We start from the raw sequence: 25009 nt of genomic DNA on the forward strand, positions 1-25009 counted from the left end.
CATTACTTTGTTCATCTCTTCAGTGTAAACTAAATATCAGCTGCTCCTTTGGGCCTAATTACAGAGACAACCGTGCCATGTTTTCATCTAAACCAGCTCCCTGTAAGAGCAAAAGGAGAGCAGCCTTTGGTTGAATCCCAGTTTATTAAGAGTAACAGATACTGTGGTAAATTTGAAACATTCATTTATTACAAAACACTTGTTATGAAGGAAAAGCAATACAAATATGATACTGTTCTGTTGCCTAAACAGGTTCAAACCAGATGTGACAAAAGGTTTTCACTTCTGATGGGAACAGATGGGCACAAGACAGACCACACACACACACACACACACACACACACACTTGCCCAGGGTGCCATCTCTCTGTACAGCTATTTGTCACAACATCACACAATGAAGGGCAGATTCCTAATTGATAAACATTCTGCTGTGATTAAATCATCGGAATTAACAACAGACAGTGAAAAACAAAAACACATCACGTCTTACATTTGTTTTGTAAGAGAGAGTCTGTGATTTGATTTGTGTGTGTGTGTGTGTGTGTGTGTGTGTGTGTGTGTGTGTGTGTGTGTGTGTGTGTTTGTGTGTGTGTTTGTGTGTGTGTGTGTGTGTGTGTGTTCATATGGGAGTGTTGTTTTCCTGCTTTTTCCACGTCTCTATTATTATGAGATATAATATTTGTGTGAGTTTGTGAACATTAACAACACACCTCATTCCTCAGCCACTGAAAGAGGCTCTTTGTCTATTGTACTTCAGGACAATGTGCATTGTAAGACACAGAATCAGATTTCTGCCCAAGCAGGTGTGTGTGTGTGTGTGTGTGTGTGTGTGTGTGTGTGTGTGTGTGTGTGTGTGTGTGTGTGGGAGATCAGCCGGGGGCACAGTCTGTCTCCCTCCTGTCCTAATCCACTCATTTACCTGAGCTTCTCTCATGAGGTGTTGGTGTGCTGCCAACACACACCCACGCACACCCTCACAAACACACACACACACACACACACACACACGCGCACACACACACACACACACACACACACACACACACACATACACATACATGCATATGAAAGCCTTACAGCAGCTGGTGAAGTCCGGCCATACGCCAATTAAACAAGGCAACATTTTGTGTGTGTGTGTGTGTGTATTTGTGTGTGTGTGTGTGTGTGTGTGTGTGTAAAGTAACAGTATTCACATTAGTGCATGAAGCTGTGGGTGGGTGCGGTCAAATCCATAAATCTTTCAGGTCTAAACAAAAAACAAAAACAGCCATAAATAATGTAGGATTCATCATGAGACTTCCACAAATCTTGACTCAGAATGTTAATTTATGGACTTGTTTATTTATGGAGCTATTTTTAAAACTAGATTTTTCAAAAATGGCGACAAAGGCCTGAACGTGTTTGGATTCATTTATAATTAAATGTTTCAGATGCTCAAGTCAATCAAATGTTGCTTGTAAAGCTAGATCAATGAAGTACTGTGTTTTCCATGTTAAAGGCTGCACGGTGATTCAGTATCATTATATAACGTCTTTCGGGGAAGTCAGTATCGTGAAAAATCATATCAAGATTTTGTGACGCACAAAAACGTTTTCTAAATTCACAGCACATTAACTCAAACTTCCCAGAAAATGTAATCTGAAATACCTGAGGGAATATCATTTGGAGATGCAGTTTTGGTTTTATGATGGTTTAACTTTACATGATCACAGTTCAATGTGATGAACATCGACTGGATTACACAACTCAGGATTTCACATACGTGAGCAGATATCGTGATGTGTCAGGGGTGTCCAACCCTGCTCCTGGAGGTCTGCTGTCCTGCATGTTTAGGTTTCTCTCTGCTCCAACAAACCTGAGTCTAATGATGTGCTCGTTATCAAGCAGCTGAAGCTCGTCACAGGTTTGATAATCATTAGACTCAGGTGTGTTAGAGCAGGGAGAAACCTAAAACATGCAGGACAGTGGCCCTCCAGGAGCAGGGTTGGACACCCCTATATTAAGTAATATTGAAGCATGCAATAAAGAAGGAAGATATATAACGCCGAACAATATAAAAGTGTCTGTCGTATGTATTTTTCTTTATCTTTTCTATTACAAACTACAAACTGCAAACTGCATTAACTGCAATATTTACGTCTTTTGGACGAGTCTTTATGTTCTGATCCTTGCACGTTATGTTCATTTTGCACTAAAGTTCTTCATAAAATGGGGAAATACTCAGTGCTTTTCATTAGTCAAGTATTTAATTTCACACAGGAGACTATTTATTCATTGAATTAGCAGAAAACATGCTATATCGTGATATATATTGTTATTGAGATATAAAATTTCCTGTATCGGGATAGAATAGATAGATTAGATTCTGGCCATATTGCCCAGCCCTCTGTTCAAAATAATTATAATTCAAAATAATATGTTCTTATTTTTATTTTGTTTATTTTAAATAATTGTAGTTTGTTTGCTTTTTCTGTCATTTTGTTTGTTTAATTGTTTGGTTTTTTTGTATTTAGATGAGTTCTCTATTGTATTTAAATAACCATCTTTGAGCCGGTTACTCTATTTCCCTGCTGAATCCAAAGCTACAGGTGCAATTATTAACACAGTGAAAACAAGCATTGACTGTAACAGTGTAATGTATGTGAAATACAACCGCTCAATAAAAAGATGTTTCAGAAAAGAAATACAATACATTATTTACTTTGGATAAAAGATATTTCTATGTAGACCAATCAGAAACCAAGCTTTTTAAGTGCTTCCCACGGAGCAATAAATGAAAAAGCAACGATACTAAAAGCATTACACGCTATATGATCTTTCTTCTCATCTTTAGTAAAGTACTACCAGCTGCAGTGCGGTCGGCTAACACGCTTATCATCAATCTGAGTCAGCTGTTACACATAAACACCACCTGCTGTGATTAAGATTGTGTGAAGAAAATAGCAATCAAGAGAGCAGAGAAGTTGAAATCGATTTGCTAGAAATAATGAACAAAAGGAAGTCCAGCTGTGCAAACTTCACTCAAACCTGCAAGAAAAAGTTAACAACACCCAGGTTCAAATGTGTTCAAATGTGTTCAAATGAAGGTATTTGGGACAGGACGCGTAGTGTTGATAAAGGGGGACTGTATGTATTATACTGTTATATACTGTATCAACATGTGGGTCGTCCTCCATTCGATAGATTGGCGGTCCGATCCCCACCTCCCCCGGCCCACATGACGAAGTGTCCTTGGGCAAGACACTGAACCCTGACTTGCTCCCTGTGCTGCGCAGGGGTGTGTAAATGTGGTGTGAATGGTTAGATCAGATGGTCTGTAGATGTCCACTGCCGTCAGTGTGAATGTCTGTGTGAATGGGTGAATGTGACAAACACTGTGAAAGTGCCTTGAGTAGCCAGAAGACTAGAAAGGCGCTTTATAAGTACAAGTCCAAGTCCATTTACCATGCTTCTGTCTTTCTCAGGTGATGAGACAGGTGATACGTCCAGCGGTCATAGACCAAAGGAAATGGCTCCTCCTCCGCCTCCCCGTCGCCCCGTCCCTCCTCATCACCTCTCACCTCCACAAGTAGGTCAAATCTGTTCCTCCTCTCACGTCCAATCTCTCCTTCCTTTATCCCTCTTTATTGTTCTTCTCTGTCATATAATCTCATTGCATATTCTCTGTCAGGTGGCAGTTCGAGGCTCAGCCCACACGTTGTCTGTTGAACCTTTGACCCTGGCGATCCTGCTGCTCCTACTGCTGTCACCATGGGAACACCGCTGATCTCCGAGGGAGACGGTCTGGCGGAGACAAAAAAAAAAAAAGACTGAGAGACAACCACACGTGTTTTGTGGTGAAGTTGAGAATTTGGAGTTTCTGTAAGTGCAGGTCAACCCACTTGTGATTGTTTTTGTTTTGGGTGGGACGGGCTGTCGGCTCATCACAGTTGCAGGTGCACAGTATGCATTTTACCTTACCTGTTACCTGTACTGACCTCTACATGTGTTTGTTTATGTGCATTTAACCCTGATAGGATAGATTGAACAGCACTACTGACCTTTTTTGAAGAGAGATGTAAATACAAATATATATATATTATATATTTATATAAAGAATTTCTATAGATAACAATGGCTTGATGTGTAAATAGAGATTAATATAGAACAGAGCAGAGTGACTTGGGAGTAAAGGGGTGTTTTGTTTGGTTTAACCTTTATGTATCCTCCGTGGAAACTAAGGCAGAATTCACATAGCCTCCGGCAGCCCCAGTGAATTGCCGCTGGGTTGCCTGGAGATGGGACTGTGTCACTCATGGCCTGTTTGTGTGGAGCCCTGTTGTGTTCTTTAACCCCTCCTGATGTACCACGGGTAGATTTTATATTTCACAATTATTGTCTTCCATCAGATCGGTGTTATAATCTCACCATTTCCGACCGCACTTGAAGGCAGCTTCATTTCAAGGAGAAAGAGAGAAACAAAACGGAGAGACTGAGCTTTTTGCTGGAGCTTGTTGAAGGAAACAATCAGGTGTTACACAAACTCCCTCGTAGAGGCAGGGACGTTTACTGTACGGGACTCTCACACCGCCTCAAAACAGACTGTGGCATGACGGATTTCATTGGCCACTGCAGCTAAACGTTAGATTGCATTTCCCCCAAAATTGAGCAGCCCATTGCGTTTTCTTTCGGCAAACCCCTTGTCGCTTCCACCTCTGTTACATGCTACCCCATTCAACGTGAATGGGAGGACGACCTGATCTAGTGTGACTGCCCGCTTAGATCCATGACAGCTCAACGGTACTTTAATCTGAAGGCCTTCACTGTATCAGCAATGTGCTTACAGTGCCTTCACTGTATCAGCAATGTGCTTACAGTGAAGGCAAGCTTGTGCGGATGTATTAATGCTGAAGAGAATTCAGCACTTGATGGGCAAAACAGCCAATTATGTGATATGTCAGACCATTTACAGATGGCCATGTGGCATAATGAATAATTTGAACGCTTGCCATGTAAATCTGTGCAGACTGAAGCCCATCCAGCACACACAAACATGCTCTTTTGTCCGTGGATGTTGCTTGATTGCTTTTTATTTTTCTGCTGCAAGTTTTAGCTGTTAACCCAAAAATGACTCTTTGATAGCAGATATATCTCCCAAGAAACTGTGTCCTGTGATAGTTTGACATTTCTAAGCACATAATACCTTTTTATAGTCGTGGTAGTTGCTGCAAAAACTGAGTTACTGTTTATTTTCTTCCCAAGCTGTACGGTGTGCAGAGTTGTAAAAGCACTATAGGGAGGGATGTAAGAGCTTCCATTTCAACTTCACTTTCACCTGTAAGCTCCCACAGCCATCCTCTGTTAAAAATAGGACTATCCTAAACAATAAAAAGCACCTAATACAAGAAAAGACTAAATATGGCCCACATGTAAGGGCAAGAAGACACAACCATCTACCTGAACAATGAATAATTTTACATCTAGTTGTAATATGCAAACGCTCAACTGTCACAGTGGTTTGAAATGCTTGCTGGTCTCCAAATGTATTCATTAAAACTGCAATAATGAGGTGCTATTTAAGACATTTAACAAAAGACTGTATTTTTAAGGCTTTTCTGAGTCACTCTGAGTCGTGTTATCAGCTTGTCTCTGTATCCGGTGAAGACAAGAGCTGGAGTATCAAGAGAGTGATCAGAGTACAGCTGAGCCCAGATCCAAACATGTGAATTAAATGTAATTCATGTTAATTAGGACCGTCAAGTCCTCCCAGCTCTCTGTCGAGTCTCCAACTCCCCAGACTGCACACAATAGCAGGACAGATAACTGGAATACTGATGCTTTCTCCTCATCAGTTTTTTCCCCATATAGTCTTTTGAAAATCGCAAAACTCCCACTTAAGTGTGTCTACTGTATTCACCTCTCTATTCATGAAGGAATGTGACAGTTTGAGATGAGCTATCTGGGCAGTACGCCCAAGTACTGTTAGCTAGCAGGTTGCTTTTTACAACATAATCTGTCAGACAAGTGTGCGATTGTTTGATTATTATATAAAGGTTACACCCAAATGAGATGAGATTTTGTGCCATTAAAGCCAACCCCCACGCACCCCCACGCACCCCCAACCCCTCATCACCAGTGCACATACAGATAACTGGATGTATAAAATGATCTCCTAACCTGTAGGACCAGAGTGGGCTATTGACAGAAAAAAGAAATCATCACCTTTAACTGTGAGATCACACTACGATCTAAAGATCACAGGTTTAATTGAGAATCTTTGCAGTGAATGACGTGTGAATCTTGTGAGTGATGTTTTTCATGTCAAGGATAGAAGTGTTTTCATGATGTTCCTCTAGTAGCCCACTGTGTTGTCATGATGGTTCTCAGCATGTGTGTTGAGGAAACCTGTTCTCATCCCAGCTGGACTTCAATTGTCACTGCACTGGGTAGCCCCGTCATGCTTCACTAGGGTTGCTGTTTTAAATACAGGGAACATAAGGTTAGCTGGGCATACGCTGTACGATTTGGGAAATGTTTAATTCCAACCTATACTGTACAAGTAAATAGTTGTGAAATAAAGGCAATGGTTTACAGTAGTCGTAACCTCAGACACCGTGTAACATGATCTATTACTGTACTGTAACAGCAGTGTTTGCTTTGAGCAACTTTATTTTACTTCCTGTCCCTCCCTGGCATGCATGTCGACATGACACATACAGAAGCTCTGTTTGCTACTTCCCACTGGTGTGGGGATTTAAAAAAAGGGCAGACCAAAATTTCTGACATGTAAGAGATTCATCTGAAGAGCCAGTCAGGCCATGTTCGCTCCTCGCGCCCCCCTGTACATTGCATGGCAAGCAACGCCCGGCAAAGCTAAAATGCGGTCCGACTCCAAAATGAGTTGTGCAGCTCAGAAATCAGAAACAGGCTCAAATCATGACGTATGCCAGTTTAACGTTGTGAAGTCAAACAAAACAACATGGTCCAGTTCAGGCAGCAAAACCACTTGGTTAAGGTTAGGAAAAGATTGTGTGTGGACTTAAATTAAGGGCATTTGGAACATAACCACAGTGACACTTGGGACAAGGACCCTGACCTCCTCACTACATGGATTTTAGCGCTCTTAATTCTCGAGCTCTGAGCCTAAATTATGTCGCTGATGGGTTTACAGTTGAAAGATTTGGTTGGGATTGGGTGCCATGTAACGCCAAGGGCCGTGACAAAACAACAGTATTTGACACCCTGGGAATGAGAACGGGCTCACTGTGCTGTGTCAGTGTCAAAGAAAACCATTAAATGTTCGTAATCAAGGTTTAACAGCTACAGTAGTATGGTTTCTCTCCGCACACTCTGAAAACCACTGTGCTAATTTAATAAACTAAACCAGTGACTCTCATGTGAAATGTAAATAAACCTACTGTAATACTTTGTGTCCTGTTATTCTGTTGTGTCATTAATTCAGCCTAATACCCTCAGCATTAGACTGCTCTCAAATACATAATGTACTTTTATATATTGTGTAAAGTCTCCAGTGTAAGATGCACATGCAAGCCACAGGCAGGCACGGAACAAGGTGTAAAGTAGCGAACATGATTTGTAAATAATAATAACGATGATTTGAAACTTCTTTAATTGAAAAAATGTATATGATGAAATAAATACTTCATTTAGAAACATATTTAGGTTATATTAAGGTTATTTTTGTTTAGCAGCGTATTTCACCGTCAGAACACCCACCATATCTTGGTTGCTAAAATGGGTTTATCTATATATATATATAAATATATATATATATATATATGGGAATGCAGCTGCAGCTCTTTGGCCTCCAGCCCCTTGAGAGATTACTGTGATTGGATTGGCATGGTCAGGAAGTTGGCACAGTTCACTCGGTTGGCACAGGAAACTGCCTGGGGATGGTGGGAAATAAAGACATCATTGAATGCAAATTGTCACAGAGGGGAAGACAGAGAGAGAGAGAGAGAGAGAGAAAATGAAGGAGAAAGACTGAGAAAAGGTGGAGTGTTCCCATTACTCAACCTGATGTCGGTACCATCTAGTCCCACCCATATATTTTGTCTCAGACTAGGAATGTTGTTTCAAGATGTCTTTAAATGCACATCTTCTTTTTATCCATTATAACGTTATTTTCATTCAAGACAAGTGTCTGTTGTTCCCGAACAATGCTGCTTTGATTAATTATGAAAGCGAACCTCTGATGCCCTTCAGCCAAAGAAGGCAAAGGGCCAGTATGCTCTGCACATACGGCACATGAGCGCACAGTGAGAACAGAGAGACAGAAAGGAAGGCAGGACGAGAGGCGAGGAAGGTGAAACCAGGAGGAATCAAGAGTTCACGAAAGCGAGAAGCTGCGAGACAGGGGATTTACAGGATGCTGTTTCAACAAGCTGTATAATAATATCCTTCCTCTGTGCCAGTGCTAATGAAATCAGAGCTCTGATTATTTTAACCCTGTCCAAGGGTTATAATCGAGGTGTGTGCTATTTAAGTCATATTTATGTTCCTATATCCATGCCAGCGTTTACAGCCTCCGAGACACACATTATATCGGATTACTCACTGTGTACTTGTTGTAGCTCCACATTATTTCATAGCTGTCTCAGATTTAAAAACATGACTAGAGGCTTTCTAGGTGGTGATCACCCAGGAAGCGCACCTGCCTGTCTTATTGTCACAAAACAACTGGATTAAGAATTGATTTATAACAGCTATAGAGGTAAAAATAGGAAGTGTATGACCTGTACTGGCCTGCATTTATTTATTAAAATGGGTCTTTTTATCTGGATGTCGGCCCATGTTTGTTTTTTTCTGACTGACCAAATCATGTTCTAGTTTAGGTGATGTCTGAAGTTGAACTGCAACCTAAGATTAAAAAGTAAGTAGTCCATCCAGAATAAGCTGTACTTACCAACACTGCGGTAGATCTCTTGCCTCTCTCCCTCCTCAGGTGTTTCAGTTACTCTAATTGTGATGTGAAACGTCCATTGTTTTCTATTGTTTCCGTTACAGTCATATATTTTGCTATGTGTCTCATGTATCCACTATGACATTAATAAAAATGTTGAGGTTCTTAAACTGACTACAACGGCGCTCATTATAAAAGCCTTCAGCCTGGGAGTGAGAGCAATTAATTATGTATCCTCCCATTACGATGAGTGTGTAAGAGCTTAATTGGTAGGTGCGGCTGGTGGGCCGAAGATAAGAAAAAGTCATGACCACAGAAAGGTCAAAATGACCTCTTGGGTGAAATCCCGTTGTTATCTGCAGTAAGTTATTTCAAAGTACCATAAGAGCTGTGCAGAGGCCGCCTCTTGTCAGCCACATCTGCATCACACTTAGAGGGCTCTTGCTTGCAAGCAAATAAAGATCTACTGAGCATTTGAAGGTTTTGTTTTGGGGTATTTCATCTCCAACTTTCAGCTGCAATTACTGATTTTTCAGTTTCCACAATAATGTAGAGCAATGACGTGGCACTAGTCTCAGGGATAACTGTAAGTGTTTTGCTGACAGACACTTTTTAAACATCAGTTAGTTTCTGCGTGCACTGAATCATCTCATTTAAACACCCCCTATCATTCCTGATGATGGAGATAATATGATTGGGGTGACCGATTTCTTCTTTTCTTTTTGCCACTTTGGGGCAGGTGAAACAAGCTACAAGCATTGTCATAATATCACCTTTTCGATAAGCAAAATGCACACAACCAGCATACATACAGAGCAACATTACCATCACCACATGACAAATGTATGTCCAATATTCCTCTGAATGTTCTCATTCGTCCAGGTCGTCGTTATCCCCAAAGCAATTTCAGTCAAAAGCAACTGGACTTGGTTATTTGTCTAGGAAGACATTTCACCTCTCATCCAAGAGGCTTCATCAGTTCATGTACGCATCTGACCAGGCTGGGACTGGTCCGTCTGGACCCAAGTCCAGTTGCTTTTGACTGAAATTGCTTTGGGGATAAGTCCAATATTCAGTCTTTAACTCTGCATTTGGTCTTCACCAAGTCTCAGGGGGATTATCTGGCTCTTCAGCTGCTAAAGGCTCCACTGTGTTCACCAGCTAGTCTCATACTTTGTCCGTCTGCTGCTGGGGCTGGACAGGTAGCATACAGTGGGTCTTTAAAGATGTTCCACAGAAAAATAGCTGCCTGATGCAACCAAATACGATCCAATGAAAGCTATAAGAGTGAACTTAAACAGTAAAGATGTGAGTCAGAAAAACAAAACAATTTCTGCAGGTTCATAACTACAAACAACCCCTTGCTCCTTTAGGCAGACCTATGTGTCCACAAGGACCCATTTATTGTCCATGCGTGTCATAAAGTTGAAGTCCAGGCTACTTTATGCAGGGCAGCGGAGTCCAGCGTCACTTTCCGCCTCTCAAAGCACCCAATTTCTTTTTTTTTAAACTAACTGTTGTTGATCTAAAATAAAAACAGATTCAGCAACAAGCCTAATTTCTTTTTGCCTACATTTCAGAAAGCAGGTTAAAGCCTTGTGCAAAATACCATTGTGGACACTTGACCTGCAATTAACTAAATTGTTGTTTAAACTACTGTTAATATAAAACTAACTAACTAAATCTTCTTTCATGGCCACTGTGTGGGACTGCTTTATGCCTGATTAATGGTTAGGATGAATATCAAAATCTGAAGCCCTTTTTTTAAAGCCTGCTGATCATCTGCATCTGTGTAAGAAACTACCCGTTCATTTGTGTTGTAGTGCAGGAAATTCACCATTTCAATCATTTCTCTTTAGATGTGAATCTAAAATGTGAGTAATGTGGAGTCTGAAAATACATTTTTTCAAGGGTGAGAAGTTCAGCCAGCCGTGAGGAACTCGGAGTAGAGCCGCTGCTCCTTTGCATTGAAAGGAGCCAGTTGAGGGGGTTTGGGCATCTAGTAAGGATGCCCCCTGGGCGCCTCCCTAGGGAGGTGTTCCAGGCACGTCCAGCTGGGAGGAGGCCTCAGGGAAGACCCAGGACCAGGTGGAGAGATTAGATCTCCACACTGGCCTGGGAACGCCTCAGGATCCCCCAGTTAGAGCTGGTTAATGTGGCCCGGGAAAGGGAAGTTTGGGGTCCCCTGCTAGAGCTGCTTCCCCCACGACCCGACCCCCTGGATAAGTGGTTGAAGATGAGATGAGATGAATAATCTAGGGTATTTTTATTTGGGGGGGGGGCAGTTCATGTTTTTTTCAGAAAAACGGATTCTGCACCTATGGTGTAAACCATTGGTGTCAAAGTCAAGGCCCGGGGGCCGGATCTGGCCCTCGAATTAATTATCTTGGCCCCCGGGATGATATTTGATTAGTATTAGAACCGGCCCGCACGCCACAGCCGCCTGCTGGCCCCCAATAATGGCTAAATGGAAGGTGGACGATGAGCACAGGGTGTTTGAAGCTCGGTGGGAGGCAGAGCACATGTTCACAAAGCTGTGCGTCTTTATCTTGATATTAAGGAACATGTTTTATTTTTGAAGGACATTTTTATTTTGCTGTTTGCCTGTTGATAAATGTTTTCACCTGAAATTACTGACAGAGCCGTACAAAAATATGGGATTATTCATTTAATTATTAAATAAAATACGGCACATTGTGTTAGGTCTTGGTTCAATAGGTTATATGCAATCATTTTAATATGTTTTAATAAACATTGAACCAGTCCGGCCCTCGGCTTGTAGCAAATTTGTTTTTTTTGGCCCTCTGATGTATTTGACTTTGACATCCCTGGTGTAAACAAAGCTTGTCTCTCTGGCTTTCACAGTCATTTCGTCCACTTTTAAGGAAGTGACCACAGCTGAGCGAAGTGGAGCTGCACTGCTAAAAGATGAGATGATTGTGATCCACTCAGTTCAACTGGAAGATTAAAGATTTGTTCGTACATGTAGGCTGCTTGAGACATTTCAGTTGGGTCCCAAGTAGCCACACTGCTATAGCTAAGATGTCACAATCTGCTCCCCTTTGTCTGTTTTCTCACGTTTACACTAACATGAACTGACTTTGGCCTTTAGCATTTAACTCCACGCTGTTATCAGGTTGCAGCAGGTTCACATTGACCTGGATGCCAGCCAGTCATTCTCTCTCATGGCATTATGTCAGTGTTTATTGGCCACGGCTCAGAGATTCTATCTTAAATGACAGATAGTTTGGATCGAGTGTGTCAGGTAAAGTTCAATCAGGTATGATTTATTGTTTGTAGGTGTGTGTTCAGTGATGGGTGTTAGTGTGTAGGTACTCTTTGTGATGGACACAGAACGTGTTTCCTGTGTCTTCATCTGCAGTTCGCTGATGTTTGTCATTCCTTCAGTCCTGATACTGCAGATGCTACAGAGGATGACTGGTGTGCCGATAGTTTAAAACCTGCTGAGAAGGAAATATCTGTCATTCTGATTTACAGACTTGAGCGGAGACCGAGTAGAACAGAAAAACACTACTCTAACACATTACAGGTCGCAGCAGGCTAAGCTGCCTTGTCTTTCATTATTTTCCTCCCTGACATCTTCATGCTCTGATGCATCTGAAGCATGCACTTGGAAATCCAGAGCTCAAGATATATCTGCATGATATGTAAAGGATGTGTGGGTGCGTGTGCGTGCGTGTGGATGCGTGTGTGTGCGTGTGTGTGCGTGTGTGTGTGTGAGAGAGAGAGGGAGAGCAAGGTGCAAAGGCTGGCGCACAGGGAATAGATTAAAGTAAGTATTAAAGTATTAAAACTTTCTACTCAGCAGTGTGTGGGCTTAGTTAGGCACAGATAAAATAGGGCAGAAAATAGAAGGGAAAAAAGGCAGGGGCTGAGTTTAAAGGAGTTCAAGAACTGGACTAAGCTGATGAAGCTGCTTCAATCATGTGGATAATTCAAGTGTGTGTGTGCTGTATCTGATCTGGCTTGACTAGCCTCATAGAATGTCTTCAGGAAAGATCTTAGTGCTTCAAAATATGGTCGAGACTCGGTTTGGAGGGGATGTTTTTGCAACAGGATTAAAGTTTATTTGTGCAAACAAACCGTTTACAACATTTAGACAAGGTTGGCTCCGTGGCCTGCATGTGCCGACGCTGAAATCTGGCACAAACGGCGCGGTGCCAGAAGGAAAGTTGAGATGACACTTGTACTCGTCCACAGACAGGCTCCACATTGTTGCATGAATCGTCGACCTCAATATTTGTCAGCTCAGGGCCGTTTACACAGGCGATTTAATTACACCTTCAATTTTTGTTAACGTGGAGCTCAGTTACCCTCTCCTTTAATTCATGTTGTCTGGCTGCATCAATACTTTTCCACGACAGGTAGATGCCGTTCTTCTACGGAAACTGAACACAGGTGCCGTCTGAGAGAAAAGCTGGCGTTTGACATGTTACTCATCATTTGTTCTCCCTGTGAACTGATATAAATCGTCGTCCTCCCTGAGGGCTAAAGTGGCTGGTACCTGCCAATCTTTCTTAACACATTAATCCTAATGCCATTTAGCCTGCTGAGGGGAATAATCATTGGCTGGATTAACACTACTTGTCCTGACGTTACACTGTAGGTGTGTTTGGAGCTGAGCATGTGTGGGATCATGTGAAAGCGGGGCTGCTCTCCTTTGAATGAGCTGGCCCATGAAGGTGTGGCTCAACCTGTTGTTAGAGGTTCCAGGTAGAAACAAATGGTGAATTTGAACTATAAATTGTTCTTTAAACAATCAAAGTGGTTAACTCTGGTAAATTCTGTTATATTTAACTCTATAGAAAAGTTGTGACATTTAACTTAAATTCAAGATGGGTAGCTGGTAAAACATGTTGTAGGTAATTGATAGATACTGTGTTTCAACATGTTCGAGCTGCTGATGACCGAGGATTTTATATCTGGCTTCATTTTTACACCTTGCAGTTAGAGATGCACCGATCCGATACCGATACCTGGGCTGAGCGTATCGGCCGATACCCGATACCGATCCGTTACTACTGTTGAGTGAATGCAGCGTACACCTTGACATTTGAGTGAAGGCATCAGGCTTGACATAAACATTTAGCCTTGTTAAAACAAGATAACAAATTACCACAGATATAAATGTACTTAATATTATTTATTAACAAATAAAGTTTACATTAGCGCCCCAAGCAGTTGGGGGTTCAGTGCCTTGCTCAACAGCATCTCAGCAGTGCCTAGGAGATGAACTGGCACATCTCCAGCCACCAGTCCACACTCCATTCATGGTTCACGCAGGGACTCGAACCAGAGACCCATCGGTTCCTAGCCGAGTCACCTATGGATAATATTACAAAATATAGCAGCTGCCTGAGCCCAACAAACAATGGCTTAATGAACTTGCTGTGTATGATATAAATAAAAAAAGAAATGCTGGATCGGCCTCATTCATCTGATGTCCGATCCAGCTAATTATCAGTTTCGGAGCCGATATCCAATCTGGGTATCGGATTGGTGAATCTCTACTTGCAGTTAAGTTTTTCCTTTATCTAAATGCTGGGTAATGTAATAATTTCTGACTTTACAGGTTGATGAGGACCAGCTGAGAGCACCATACAGGCCACACATGTCAGAGTGGGGAAAGCACAGGTGTAACGGTTTGAATTGTTTCAGCCACTTTTGCACTGTCACGGTTTACAGGGACACTTAAATCCAACAGAGCCTTTGCTAATGTTATTAATAACACCTGTGCTTTTCCTACTCAGACAACTCATAATGTCCACTGTGGGAAAAGCCTCATTGACTGCAAATTGGTTATGTCCTCACGACAACAATGTTTTTGCAATGTTTGGCTAATTTATTGAGTTCAGTGTAAACTACACGGCCAAAACTACATCTGATCAAAGTACATTCACACTTGCGACACTTATTGGAGGCTTTATTTTCCGTCTAGCAGTAGTGAGATGAGGAGAAATGAGCTGAGAAAGAGCTGAGAAATGACGTGCCACAAAGGGCGGGCAGGAGTCAAAGCTGGAAAATCACACCCATATGGGTTTGTTGAGCATCTTATGAGTGTTAATACTCTGCTGTGACCTCCTCCTCTCTTCTGGCAAAAGCTTCAGAGATTTGCTCGCATTCAGCCAAAAGAGCATTAGGGCCAACACTGATGTCGGCTGATAAAGCCTGGCATGCAGTCAAGTTCATCTCAAAGGTGTTAAATGGGTTCTGTGCAGGCCAATCAAGTTATTTCACACCAAACTGGGAAAAAAAAACATTTCTTTATCTGGATCTGGATTTGTGCCGAGGACAACTGTCATGTTGAAACAGAAAATGATCTCCCACAAACTGTTGCCACACTGTTGTCTAAAATATTGTAACATCTCATCTCACTTCATCTTCATCCGCTTATCCGGGGTCGGGTCACGGGGGCAGCAGCTTTAGCAGGGGACCCCAAACTTCCCTTTCCCGGGCCACATTAACCAGCTCTTACTGGGGGTCCTGGGTCTTCCCTGAGGCCTCCACCTAGCTGGAGCATTAATAGGAACTAAGGTACACAAATCATACATGTTCCAGTCTGGAGTCGTGGTCGATAAAGTGGTCATGCATGTGTAGTGATGGGACAGTGGCGTTAATGCTGTCTTTGAGTGTTACAGGGTTGCTCGTGCCCTATTTAAAAAATCTGGCTGTGCTCAGAGGAAGAAACGACGAGAAAATTGGGACAAAGAATAGAGACTGAGGTCCAGAGTTCTGCTAATGTACATTTTTATTAATTAACTTGCCTTAACCTTGACTCTGACTAACACTATTCACACTGTTACCTTCACACTCCTCTCCCAAATCCAATTTAAAAGCAATTAACAGTGTATTCAAAGCCTTTGTGGATTTAATTTCACGTACAGTTTGATTTCAGCTGCATTTCTGAGGTGTGAGTCAGATTTCAAAGTTGCCAGTGACCTTTCCCCAGCCAGTCTTTTGACACAGCAGTGCATGTAGGGGAAGATGAGGGAAGATTGGAGAGCGTCCGACAGCTCATCGGTCACGTCCACCAACCCTGCTAAATTGAGCCCGAGGAAGGTGCTGAATCCCTACCAGCTACTGATTTCCCTGCAGGGATACATAGCGCTTCAATGGCTGTGCGTGTGTGTGTGTGTTGATGTGAGTCAGGTTTGGTTTTCGGGAACTTTTCTTTCTTTTTCTTCCAGAAGAAACTGTATCCTCGAACCTCAAATCCTGACCTTGATATCACCGTGAGAGAAATGACTGATGTTCCAGCGCCGTGCAACAACTGAACGCTGTGGCAGAAGAAGAATTCAGTAAAACTCTCTGCCTGACAAACATCTTTTTCAAATCACTGCTCAAAACACATCAGAATGTGTTCTCTATTATATTTGTTTACTGCAAATACTTGATCTTGCTTTAAAAAGAAATCTAGGGAACCGATTTCCTTGAATAAGGCAAGTAAAGAGAACTATTAGTCTAAAATTATGTCCACTCTAAAGGTGACGTAACTTACATTCACTTACCTTTGAGGTAAGGTGTTTCCTAGACTCATCTGTCAGATTTTACAGTGATATTCGGTTTCATTCCCTGTACTTTTACTATTTGCCTGATTTTCATTTAGTTGTAGAACTGAAGAGATGTTTCCATGCAAAGTAACCTTATACTGTTTTATCACAAGTGACTGAATGTGTCACCTGGTTTTTCAGCCTTTGTGATTTTAAGGTCAACACAACATGCTGTCTAACCTGATCATTGATTTGGATGCATTTTCTGCAACTTCACAGCCATTTGGAAGAATATTCAGTGTTCAGCTATTGTTACAGTCAGTGTTTGCATTTTCAGCCATTAGTGTTCTTGCAAGCATAGGACAAATGCACGCTCCGAAGTAGTGATAGTTTTCTTTCTGGTTTCCAAAGTTGTAAAGTGACCTGATTCAGGTCTGATATTCCTGTTTCCTGTCACAACCATGGTCAGAACTCAGAAAAAGGTCTTAAAACTGAGGTAATGTTGGATGAATTACAGAAGATTTTGAGGTAATTTGTTGAAGTTGTAATTTGACTTTATTTTGATATGATTGCATGAATCTGTCCTGCCTGTAACCACATATTGATACTGATTAGGGTATGGTAGAACAATGTGTTATAAAAATAGAAAGGTCTACAAGAAGGAGTCAGCAGAGAGGTCTCACAGCAATCAAGGGGAATTTATTGAATCAACGTTTGATACACTCATCACACAGTTCCAAGATCCACAATACCAAATTCCACTTCCTGTCTTATACCAAGGTCTGCGTGCTGACAACGTTTACACGCCCCATCAGGTCTTTTCCAATACACACTCAGTCCATTTACAATCAGTGGCGTCTACTTTGTGTCCAGACGCCATCATGCCCAAATACAGTTCAATGGTTTTCTAAACAGAGTGTGTTTATCAGGCCTATGTCCCCAATACACGGTGACCTAGCCCTGTTATTCGCTCAGGCCTATGTCAATCATATTTTCTCCCACAAGGGCCACAAGGCAATAAGTTTAGACCATCTTTCAATGGAATCGCATCGTGGTTAAATCATATACCGAAATAGGTAACCTTGTACTGTTTTATCATAAGTGACTGAATGTGTCACCTGGTTTTTCAGCCTTTGTGATTTTGAGGTCAACACAACATGCTGTGTAACCTGATCATCTAATGTAGGCCTATGCGCAAATCATGATAAACCATTTCCATTCATTAGGAATTCATACCATTCATACACAAAGTACCGGCTGAGAACTAGTTGTTTGTCATGTTTTTCACCAAAATATATTCAGGATTCAAATCACGCTCCCCGTCCCCCATTTGATCTTATACAATGGATGTTTTTTTTCTTCTTATTTGTGATTTATTAAAATTTTTCATTTTGAGGATTGAATGTTGGAATAGTTAAACCAATGTGTACTTTGTCCTTTTCAATTAATGGGAATAAATATTACACATTTTTGATGGGGAATCCCTGGAATAGCATTCATCTCCGCTCTCCCCCTGATGTTGGGACCTGCAGGTGGCGCTGTAGGGCCCCTGGTCTTTGCAGCAGAAGTCTCTCTCTCTCTCTCTCTCTCTCTCTCTCTCTCTCTCTCTCTCTCTCTCTCTCTCCCCCTCTCTCTCCCTCTCTCTCTCCCTCTCTCTCTCTGAGAATGAATATATCAAGTCTACCGCACACTCCCTCAAACCCTCATTGTCCCGGAGGCTGGACGGGCGGATTTACCGGACACTTCTCCTGTCCCAAACCTCTCTGAAATAACGGATTTGGCTATTTTGTTGCATTTCAAACCGGGGCTCATTTACATAATCATGCAGCGGTAGTCTCCGCGTGGACCTGCACCGGCTTTGACTGAGCGACACCTGCTCTCTCCCACAATCTCTCTCTTTTGTCTGATATCTCTGCAGCTCACAGCCAGCAGCTCTGAAAGGGAGGAGGAGGAGGAGGAGGAGGAGGAGGAGCGGGGTGTACCTGACACCTACAGTCGCGCGTCGCAGCCCTCTTCTCGTGCAGAAACACCCAGGACCTGCGCGTCACAAGTGCCTCCTTCTCTCGCCGGGTCGTCCGTGCGTCAGTTAACCGGAGCTCTGTGCAGTTTGAACGGGGAGCGCTGACTGAAAACTCTTATTAAAAAAAAAAAAACAACAAACAGCAACAAATCACTGGAGACAGGGGTCTTCTTAGAACTCCTGCTTGATACACTCGGACCAGACATTTCAGGATTTTCAGACTAAGATTTAAAAAAAAAAGGACTACACTTCAGAAGATGCGTGTCCCGGTGCTTCTCTGTGTGTTGCTGTGTCTGTCCGCAGCACCGGGCCCGGTGGCCGGGGCGGACAGAACATGCACCGACCTGCGGCAGTTCTACACCGGGAAAGGCTTCACTCTTGTAGAGGTCCCCCTGACAGAGATCTCCGGTGAGTTTTTGGAAAGGAAAACACAAATCCATGCACTTCACAATACTTATTAATTCACCTTTTATGATAAAAAACATGAAATAGCTTGCTCGGATATAATAGGATGTTATAACATAGACTAATTTCTCTGACACCTTATTTTGTGGGATTTGTTATATATGGCAACAGTGCAGGGATTTACAGTGTCTTTAATATTTTGATTTCAGTAATTTCTTTAAAATACATATTCTAAGATGTCTTTTCATAAAGATAAAAAATGCTTGGTTAATGCATTGTGGGTAAACCTGCACCCAAAGCTTGTTTAGCCAAGTTTTAAGGTGCGTTTACTTGTTTATAAAGGCAGGTGTGCTTTAAATCAGGCTTTACGTCAGTTTATTCAATTCTCAAGCCTCTTTTCAAATGTATATTTCCCATTTCCTTCACTCAGCATTGCACCCATTCTTACTGAGGTGAATCCCAGTCCATAGACTCTCCCGCACATCTCTATTATTGTCCACGAAGGGGGCATTTTCATTGTCTGCTGGAGGCAGGATTGCAGGTGGATGTGAGCAATGTGTCTCTTGGAGCTATTATGGGCTATTCAGGGCATTAATGATTGTTTGCTGATGTTTGCACGGCAGGTGATAACAACTTTTAATATAAACTACCTGGTAGAATAGAGAATTTGCTTTCTGCTTGTGGCTACTGTTACTCCCTGTTGAATAGTATTTTACACCAATGTGTGCTGGGCATTTTTCATTGTCTGCTCTGGGCTGCAGTGACCTCTTTTCCCCATTTACAAGTAATTTAGGCTAGCCTGTAGACATTTTTGAAAACAAGTACTCACAGCATGTAGAAAGTTGAGGGGAGAGTAAATTTGGGGTGATTATTCTATTCTCTTATCACCTCAGTGCCTTCTCTTGTCAGTCAGTCAGTCAGCCAGCCACCCAACCATTCAAGCAATCATGCATTTAATCAATCAGTCAATTACCCACCCTCCCCACACACACACACACACACACACACAGTCAATTAATCAATCAATCAGCTTGACAGTCAGTCATTCAACCAGACATCCCACATCAAAGACTCTTCACACCCTCTGATTAAACTGTCCCTGGCCTTGAGGAAAGCGCAGATATGACTTGTGGAAATTCAGTTGTTTTCTCCTTTAAGGCAATCATCTGCCTCTCTGTCTGTTCCCATATTTCACCTGAAGATGTACAGAGGAGGAGGAGGAGATGAAAGAGAGATGAGATTGCGGTGTCCGTATATGTGTTCAGCGTGTATGATCTGAAGGTCATCCCATGTTGTGTCAATGAAAATAGTCCTGTTTGGGCGGGTGAGGTTAGTAATATTGGATGTGTGGGTGTGTGAGTGAAGTACAAAGCAACAGACAAGACAGGGGGAGCTAAAGAAATAGACACAGAAGCAGATAGAGAAAAAAAGAGAGAGACTGGGAAGTGGGTTGACAGAGACAGAGCAAGTGAGTCACTCAAGGTCTCTGTCAAACCCGACTCTCTCCTTCCCTTTCCATTAAAAACTCATCTTTTATTGACAGATGAAAAACACAATGCTTCAGTCACTTGGACCTTGATCTGCTCTAGTTATTTGAGCAAGAGTTCTTCCTTCCCAGAGCCCATTAAAACTGACAACCAGATAGGAACAGAAAGATGGCGGCCGGCAGCAGAATTCCCCAGAACAGGGGGCTCTTTAATCTTTCTCATCTCAGAGACCCAAGGTTGGTAAATTTAGCTTTTTGGCTCCGGGCGAAACAGACTCCCCTGCACTCCTGTGTCAGTGTGACTCTGGAGGGCGTTAATGTCGACGCGAGGTGAGACTTCCCTATATAAACAATTTTTTTGGCTGAGGTGGTCACGTTTGCACCTGAAAAGACCTCATTGATGCTGATTCATTGATTTGGATGCATTTTCTGCAACTTCACGGCCATTTGGAAGAATATTCAGTGTTCAGCTATTGTTACAGTCAGTGTTTGCATTTTCAGCCATTAGTGTTCTTGCAAGCATAGGACAAATGCACGCTCCGAAGTAGTGATAGTTTTCTTTATGGTTTCCAAAGTTGTAAAGTGACCTGATAATACAGCAAAACATCCACGTCTGATTTTCCTGCTTCCTGTCACAACCATGGTCAGAACTCAGAAAAAGGTCTTTAAACTGAGGGACAGAGTAATGTTGGATGAATTAAAGAAGATTTTTAGGTCATTTTGTAGGACAAGTTGTAATTTGACTTTATTTTGACATGAATGTGTGAATCTGTCCTGCCTGTAACCACATGTTGATACTGATTTGGGCCAGGCAATAAGTCAATAACCTAATGTATCGTCTTTCAATGGATGCGTGATTAAATCATATATCGAAATATCGTGATACACAAGTACTTGGTCTAAATTGACTATAACAAGCACATGAACTCAAACTCCTTTGAAAATGTTATCTGAAATACCTAAGGGACTCTCATTTGAAATTTTTGGTTTTATAATCAAATTGTCAATCGCCCGTTTGGGCTCCCAGATATATATTGTTAAAATTATATAAAATGTCTGTCGTACATATTTTCAACATAGTTTCTATCACAGTATCCAAAAACCAGCGGCTGAACTGCGTACGCTTTACCTTCTGACCTTGTTATGTTCATTTTGCGCTAAAGTTCTTAATAAAATGAGAAAATAAATACTCAGCACTTTTCATTTGTCTATATTTGAGTATCCAAAATTATTTGAGTATACAAAATAAGGCTTTGCCATGTGACTATTTATTGAATAACCAGAGAACAAGCTATTTTGTGATATGGTATATATCGTAGAAATGAAATGACCCATGTCTGGATAGAAGATTTCAGCCGTATCATCCAGTGCTAATACTGATACATTTAACATCTCTCCTAAGTGGAGAGCCCTTACCTCATTATAAAGGTTATAATAATGCTGTGTATGAATAGAATCAAACTTAAGTACCATTTAATGAGGGGAACCAGTGAAACATCAGAAGCACGTTGCATACAAATGAAAGAACAACACTCAGGCTATAGCTTGATTACTAAATGTGATCACACATGTTTTGTAACATGCATAGATGTTTTAGGACATCCTGTTCATGCAGCAAACAGTTTCTCAATGATGTAGGACAAGATCCAGCTTTTTCCAGTCACCAACAGTTAGCATGATTAGCATGATCTGCAGAACACAACAAGGTTAGTTGACAAATCCCTCAATCTCTAGTCTGTGTCATCTACAAGAGCCCCTCAAATAAGTGATACTATGTCAACACAAAAATGCATGGAAAATTAGTAAAACATTGTAAAATGTTGTGCAGGACTGTTGTTACTGTGAGTGCATTTTTTCTTACATTACGTATTAGTATGACCAACAATCTGTGCCTTTGCTGTTTTCCCACAAACAACGTAGAAGCTCAGCTCGTATGTCTAAGTAAACAGCAAATCTGCAAGAGAGAGAATTGATGAAACCCGATACCACGCCAGGTGTGTGAGATCTATCATTGCCAGGTGTAAACAGGATGTGAGACCTGTATTTGGAAGTGAATATGAAATTCATAACTCCAAAGTAAACAGTGTGGCATTTGAAAAGCAGACGCTCTTAATTCCTGCACAGAGTTTTTTTTTTTTTTTTTAAAAAGCCCCTATTCTTCTCGCACCTATTGTCCTATAGGTTTAACACCATGTGAATGGAAGTCCTTTTTCCTGCTGTCTGCCAGCCTGTCTTTGTGCCTGCGAGCATTTTTAACTCTCACACATTGTACCTGGTCAGTATTTAAAGACTAGCTCGTCCTATAGTAAACATGTGTGTGTGTGTGTGTGTGTGTGTGTGTGTGTGTGTGTGTGTGTGCACATATGTGTGTTTAAAAGTCAGTGAAAGCCAACACCTTCTCCAGGGATGTCACTTGGTTTCATTCACACATGCATTGTCTGTGCACAGCAGCACACACCCATGTGATCGTATGACACACAGAAACAGGGGGACTATATATCCTGCACGCTTCATATTCTGGACTGGGAAGTATTGAGTTTTGACGGCTGTGTGTGTTGTAGCCTACATATTGAGTATGTGTCACATTGTGGCTCGTTGGGAAGAGAAAGAGGATGGTTGTTCGAATGACAGTGAGTTTAACATGATACACTGCGTTTTAGGTCGGCTTACCTGTAGATTATGCATACATTACAGGATTGGTTACCAGTCAATAGCTCTTTAACAAGGCTGAGTCAACCAGGGAGCATCCATTCATTTACATTAACACAAAGTCAATGCCCTTTCTTAGTACCTTGGGTTGAGTAATAATTCAGTATTATCATTCATTAGTCAAGTTTCCATCCAAATTTAGTGCAGAATTTCCAGAAAATCTGCAACAGAAAATGCAACTGAATCTTGTGTTTCAACCCACTACTGTTATGTGACTAATGTTGACTCTTTCATGTATCCAAGTCGATGACTGGTACAATCTGTTAAAAAATTATAAAAACAAAATACCTCATTGCACCAGAGAGGGATGCAAACAGAGCTACCATGGGGTTGTTTTTACATTTCACATTAAAACAAATCAGCCATGATCCTGTAGTTGGAACAATCCAGTTAAATTCAGAAGACTGTCCAGTTGGTCTGGTGTCAGCGATGTGGTTTTATTTTTTGTTGCTTAGTCAAGCGCATGAATGTTTGTGTGCATACAGTTTAACAGTGGATTTTTCAGTCACCATATTCTTCTAAATAATTGTGGATATTATTGTCAATGGGTCTGTGTACAGTGCTGAATTGAGTCATAAAATAATCGATTAATTGATGCATATAAAGCTAATCACCAACCATTTTCCCAATATAGATTAGGTTTTAAAGTAATTTAAATGCTGTGGTCCGGTTTCATGACCGAAAGAACGAGGTCGCGGGTACAAGCGGCCGAAATGGGTTTTCTCAGGAGGGTGGCTGGAGTCTCCCTTAGAGAGAGGTTGAGAAGTTCAGCCATCTGTGAGCAACTCGGAGAAGAGCCGCTACTCCTTTGCATTGAAAGGAGCCAGTTGAGGTGGTTCAGGATCATCTAGTAAGGATGCCCCCTGGGCGCCTCCCTAGGGAGGTGTTCCAGGCACGCCCAGCTGGGAGGAGGCCTCGGGGAAGACCCAGGACCAGGTGGAGAGATTAGATCTCCACACTGGCCTGGGAACGCCTCGGGATCCCCCAGTTAGAGCTGGTCAATGTGGCCCGGGAAAGGGAAGTTTGGGGTCCCCTGCTAAAGCTGCTGCCCCCGCGACTCGACCCAGGATAAGAGGTTGAAGATGAGATGAGATGAGATGAGATGAGATGAGGTTCCAGCTTCTCAAATCTGAGGATGTGATATATATTTGGAGAATTGCCTAAGACGACAAAAGCAATAGCTACAAACATGTCAGTTTAGACTCTTTGAACTTCGAATTGATTAAACAACCCATTGATTCATTTAAAAAAAGTAAATTATAGATTATTGATGTTGAAGATTATCATCATGCAGCCTTACAATTGTTTTTTTTCTATTTCCGCTCTGATGAAAAACCTGTGAGGTCAAAACTGGTCTGTGATTTAATCAAATGCTGTCCTGTCTAAGAGTGCCTGCAGAGTATTTCCTTTCTATGCATTTTCAAGTTTACATTACCTATGAGAATACTGCAATACAACAAAGGCATGTGTGGATTTAAGACAGCATCAATATTTTACCCGCTGAAACATCTGGTGATGTTGGCTGATACCTGTGTGAAGCCTTTGTGTGTGACAGCGTTTACGTATGTGTGTGCATATGAGAGAGGAAATTGATACTGTCCGTCATCTGTCACACATCACATGCTCACTCAGGCGCTCACAGCACACGCCACCAAGTGGAACGGCGAATACCTAGTCCACCCACACACACACACACACACACACACACACACACACACACACACACACACACACACACACACACACACACACACACACACACACACACACACACCACACACACACACACACCACACATATACACAGTCACTTTATACTCTTTATATTTTGCACTTGTCCCTTCCCTTGTTGCCTGTCTTATTCCTGCTTCAATCTATGCATTGTTTTTCTAGACAGGCTCAGATCTATGCGAGCAGGGTTGCCTCTGTTTGTGTGTGAGACATAAAAGAGAGATGTGTGTGTGTGTGTGTG

The 25009-nt window shown here is 41.9% G+C and overlaps 2 protein-coding genes across 2 annotated transcripts in view; both read left to right on the top strand.

Annotated features, from left to right (window-relative positions):
- The window catches only part of LOC310966420 (glypican-5-like), a gene marked incomplete at its 5' end in the record, with an annotated part of 52465 nt that extends 48688 nt beyond the window's left edge, over nucleotides 1-3777 (top strand). The window contains 2 exon segments of the mRNA XM_083940119.1: nucleotides 3467-3570; nucleotides 3673-3777. Of these exon segments, the coding sequence (XP_083796245.1) occupies nucleotides 3467-3570; nucleotides 3673-3768 (200 nt within the window). The 3' untranslated portion in view covers nucleotides 3769-3777.
- A 14382-nt stretch (nucleotides 3778-18159) lies between these two features.
- The window catches only part of gpc1a (glypican 1a), a 39600-nt gene continuing 32750 nt past the window's right edge, over nucleotides 18160-25009 (top strand). Inside the window, exon 1 of the mRNA XM_083940120.1 lies at nucleotides 18160-18846. Coding sequence (XP_083796246.1) covers nucleotides 18696-18846 — 151 coding nt within the window. The 5' untranslated portion in view covers nucleotides 18160-18695. The remainder of the gene's footprint in view (nucleotides 18847-25009) is intronic.

Source organism: Echiichthys vipera (assembly GCF_963691815.1).
Source record: "Echiichthys vipera genome assembly, chromosome: 3".
In the NCBI taxonomy this organism is placed as follows: Eukaryota; Metazoa; Chordata; class Actinopteri; order Perciformes; family Trachinidae; genus Echiichthys; species Echiichthys vipera.